Genomic DNA, 5,110 nt, shown 5'->3' on the forward strand with positions numbered 1-5,110 from the left:
ATGTCCTAAGATAACCTTTTATTAATCATGAATTTACATAACTTCCATCCAAGGGGACGGGTACTCCAGCTAGTATTAAATAACATAAATTCAGATTTTTATAAACAATGTTACATTTGTTTTGTTTTTCTCGTTTATTGACATCAAGTATGTTTTGAAGTAACCCTTTTCTGTTTCTGAAATTTTGGCGTAAGTTTAGTTGACCCATAAACAGGAAAGGATAATCATTTACTGCTGTCTTTGTTGTTTGTAAGAAACATACCTGATACGTCAACACATGTAATATATGTTTAGATACAGAGGAAAACAAGAATCCAAGGCTTACAATCATCACTCTAACCACACTCTGTGGTGGCATTGTTTTATGTTTTCTTATTTCTTCCATTTGGATGATGAGGAAGAAGATCACACGTCGAAAGTCTGGCCATGTAATGAAGAAAAAGGTATTTATTTTTTAGCTTCACTATACAAGAATTTTCAATACAAGACTTTCTTATGAAACGGTAATTATGTTACGTCCTACAGAATTTTCTGTTAAACTTTCTCCGAATAAAAACATCTTGTCCGAATAACTTTTTTTTTAAGTTGTTCAGATTCCGCACACAAAAACTTTTTAAGTTGTTTTTTGTTCGGAATCTCAACTACTTCACTGAAAGATCGTGTTCCACGAGAGAAAAAAAAATGATGACGAAATTTTAATTTAACAGGAAACCTGTCCAAGTTGGGCATGGAATTTTTCTAGTGTGTAAACAAAATTATATTATTTTTTCAAAGGGAAAACGTACCTGAGCTGGTCATGACATTGGAGGAAAGTTGGTGTACTGTACGTTTTTCTTATACTTGAACTTGATGTTATGTGTGTGTAAACTTGAAGTACTGTACGTTTTTCTTATTCTTGAACTTGATGTTATGTGTGTGTAAACTTGAAGTACTGTACGTTTTTCTTATACTTGAACTTCATGTTATGTGTGTGTAAACTTGGAGTACTGTACGTTTTTCTTATACTTGAACTTGATGTTATGTGTGGAAACTTGGAGTACTCTACGTTTCTGTTATACTTAAATGTTGCATAAGTGAAGGAACAACAACCCCAAAACGAACAAATAACAACACTGGCAGACATCAGTTTTGATTTTGTTTGTTTAGACACCTTAAAAAGAGCAATAATCTAAAACTGTATTTTTCACATCTTTAAAGTTCGGTAGTTTTAAAGGTGGTGACATTAAACCAGGATTAATAACAAAATAGTGTGCGCCTCATTATTACTCCTCAACTCAACATGCACTATGACTGGACGGAAATCATTCAGCAACAAAGTAATAACGTGTTCTGATAATACTTGAGTATAAACCCTTTCAACAGTGGCACTGCCATTATTTAAGTGCATTAAAAAAGAGAAAAGTTAAGCATAAAAAATTACACTTGTTTGACTGTTCAAACCGTCAGCGGGAAATTCTAGGCATATTTTTGAATTTGCAGTGCTAAAATAATTGAATTTCTGACATCATATGTACAAGCATGGGCTTCAAAATTCAGTAAAAAAAAATCAAAAGTGCTTTAAAATGATGTTGACTATACTTATGTAAGATTTTTATTTTCCAAGACCGCAGACAATTTAAATTTGACCACTTACAATGACCTCTAAGCTTCTGAAGTTAGATCAGCTGATATTTCGTCACCAGATCAGTACATCTACCTATATAAAACATTTTTCCTGTTTAGTATAATAAATGTTGTCTTTTAAAGGTATCAACTTTTGTTTTTTGAATGAACAAGTTTTTGTATTTTACAGGCATCTTATGTCAACATTTTGTCCACATTATTAATCAAAAAATGCCATTGTCAGTTTTTAGGCTATATTTTATTACTACAGATCAACCCTGGTGTTGTAGATTCAACTACCATGAAAGTACGGCTAATTATTTTTGATGGGACGTTTGAAGAGCTTTATGAGAGTCTTTACATTATATTATGCTTAAGAGAAACGAAAACTTAATATACTAAACCACGTATGTAGACCTGAAAATGTTCATCTTCAAGTTGAGGGATGTAATACAAAATACCTTTACCTTGATGATTTGTAAGGCTATCGATAGTATGATAGGTAATAAACACACTTTACACGTTTTTTTTTCTTATTTTAAATTCAATTTTATTTTTCTTACCGCAACAAAAACTTATTTTTGAAAAAACTTCATATCGTTTTATCAATACAGATAGTTTCAACCGAGGAAATGCCCATATTTCTACATCGGCGGCCTAACAGAGATGTGTTTCCGAGGAAGAAAAGAGTTCCTCATGAAGTCGACTTAAATAAACTAAGAATCTATGAAGTTATTGGTCAGGGAGCATTCGGGGTGGTTTGTAAAGGAACAATATGGATTGGAAAAGTTAAGGAAACAGTAGCAGTCAAGATGACTAAAGGTGAAACATATTAATGTTTCTTCCGTATTAATAACCAACTTATATTTCATTGAACAAAAGTATTTCTTGGTTTAATTAATCAGAATCAATTTAATAAGTATGTTAAAAATATAAACAGTGTTTGTTGAGTTCCGTCGTGTTTAGTTTCCTGATAAGAACGAGACCAGGTATGGATTAGCTGTTAGAAAATGAATATAACGTGTACTTCTTCATTAGTATTACTTGTTTTCGAGAGAATGACGTTACTTTTAAAATTTCTTTACACAATGCAATTTCCTCTTAATGTGGTATCAGTTTAATATTTTAACCATTTTTAAATAATTTAATTTAAGATTTGCAGGCGTTGTTCTTTTTTTTTACTATGATTCGATATAATGAAAAAAGCCGCAAAGTGCATACAAAACATAACATTATTATTATATTAGTTAACTTTATTATGCAATTATTAAATTAGTTAACTATATTATGTAGTTATTATAAAAGTTAACTATTTTATGTAATTATTATATTAGTTAACTTTATTATGCAGTTATTATATTAGTTAACTACATTATGCAGTTATTATATTAGTTATCTTTATTATGCAGTTATTATATTAGTTAACTATATTATGCAGTTATTATATCAGCTAACTATATTATGCAGTTATTATATCAACTAACTTTATTATGCAATTATTATATTAGTTAACTATATTATGCAATTATTATATTAGTTAACTATATTATGCAGTTATTATATTAGTTAACTATTTTATGCAGTTATTATATCAGCTAACTTTATTATGCAATTATTATATTAGTTAACTTTCCCATGAAATCTATTTCGTTTATAATTTTAATTTTGAACAATTCATAGGTGATTATGTTAGTAGAGATGACCTGAAAAAATTTTAAAGTTATATTCTTCTTAAAATGATTCAATGTTTTAAGACATTAACACACATCATTCTGTCACACTTCAGACCGATTTAGCGCCCCCCCCCCCGGTTGTTCAGCAGTAAGTCAGAGAACTAATAACGAAAGAAATCGAGTTTTGATACATCCGATGGACAGAACTCAGATACCCCATTGTGTAGCTTTGCACTTAACAACAAATAAACAAAAAAAGTTTATTTAGCTGCGTAAAATAAGATGGCTATAATTAAGCAACCTAAACAAAACGCAGTATAACAAACATTAATTATCCATGAATAAATATATCACGTAACTTTTTGTTATTAATAATAATAATTTCTTTGAACCGTAAAAGAACTTTATACAAAAGTAAAACTAATTTACGACAGTGTTTGCTATGTTGTATGGAAGTATAAACTGTAACTCTTACATGGTTAATCAAAGTTCTATTTTTTGTTAGCCGGGCCCCGCCCACTGGCTAGCATGCCAGAATTTTGAGCTGTTGTTTTCGGAGATATAAACTGTAACTATTACACAGTTGATCAAAGTTCTATTTTTTATTAGCCGGGCGCCGCCCACTGGCTAGCATGCCAGAATTTTGAGCTGTTGTTTTCGGAGATATAAACTGTAACTATTACACGGTTGATCAAAATTCTATTTTATATTAGCCGGGCGCCGCCCACTGGCTACCATGCCAGAATTTTGAGCTGTTGTTTTCGGAGATATACACTGTAACTCTCACTAGGTTGATCAAAGTTCTATTTTTTATAAGCTGGGCGCCGCCCACTGGCTAGCGTTCCAGAATTTTGAGTTGAGGGTTTGTGGTTCGCATCCCGCAAGATACAAAACAACAACAACAACAAAAACATTTCGCTTCGTAATTTGTAGCCGTGGTTATAAGAGTTCCGTCAAATCCCACTATTCTGTCTGACAAGTGTTGGCGACGGGTAGTGTTGCCTAGCTGCCTTTCCCGTTGTCTACCGCTTCAAAATTAGGCACAGCTAGCGAAGATAGCCTTCAATTAACTTTGCATGAACGTCAACAAACAAACAATTTGTTACAATCTTTGAAGACGTTTAAATGTTAACTTTGAGATAGAAAACAACATTCGTCGTTTTTCTTTTTATTGTGTCCTTATATTATTTTATAATTATCAAAGTTTCAAGCCATTTTCGTTATAATTTCAATTGATTCATTTATTAGGCCAGAATACTGCATTTCAATGACTTGCTAATACAAAAACAGAAATCTGTTTTCATGTCAAAGAACATTGTATCGCATTACATATAAGTATGAGATTTATTTTATGTTATATTAAGTTTTTCTCTAAAATAGATAGTGCTTCCGATGAGGAGAAAAAACAGTTGCTTCAGGAAATAGAACTACTGAAGTTCATTGGAAAGCATCCTCATATTGTTAGTCTTAGAGCGTTTACAACCACAGGAAGAACCGTTGCTTTAATGGTGGAATACTGTCCTTTGGGGGACCTACGGTCGTATTTGCAAAAGCTTCGAAATGAAGTAAGTTAGGCCTACATAGGGCTGAGTATCTTATGGAGAACAATATGCTGAATAGTATTATATATTTAAGTGTTAAATTATGAAATTGTTTTATTAGAGAGAAATATAAATGATATGTGTTAAAAAATAAATACAAAATCCCGTACAAGTACATTCATATTTCTCTCTAATAAAACAATTTCATAATTTAACACTTAAATATATAATACTATTCAGCATTTTGTTCTCCATAAGATACTCAACCCTTTAAATTATGAAATTGTTTTATTA

The 5,110-nt window shown here is 31.2% G+C and overlaps 1 protein-coding gene across 1 annotated transcript in view; it reads left to right on the forward strand.

The window, feature by feature from the left end:
* Positions 1–2,234: 2,234 nt before the first annotated feature.
* The window catches only part of LOC106469296 (tyrosine-protein kinase receptor torso-like), a gene marked incomplete at its 3' end in the record, with an annotated part of 18,799 nt that continues 15,923 nt past the window's right edge, over positions 2,235–5,110 (forward strand). The window contains 2 exon segments of the mRNA XM_022397776.1: positions 2,235–2,424; positions 4,656–4,840. Of these exon segments, the coding sequence (XP_022253484.1) occupies positions 2,235–2,424; positions 4,656–4,840 (375 nt within the window).

The sequence above is a fragment of the Limulus polyphemus genome, unplaced genomic scaffold, assembly GCF_000517525.1.
Source record: "Limulus polyphemus unplaced genomic scaffold, Limulus_polyphemus-2.1.2 Scaffold3405, whole genome shotgun sequence".
NCBI lineage: Eukaryota > Metazoa > Arthropoda > Merostomata > Xiphosura > Limulidae > Limulus > Limulus polyphemus.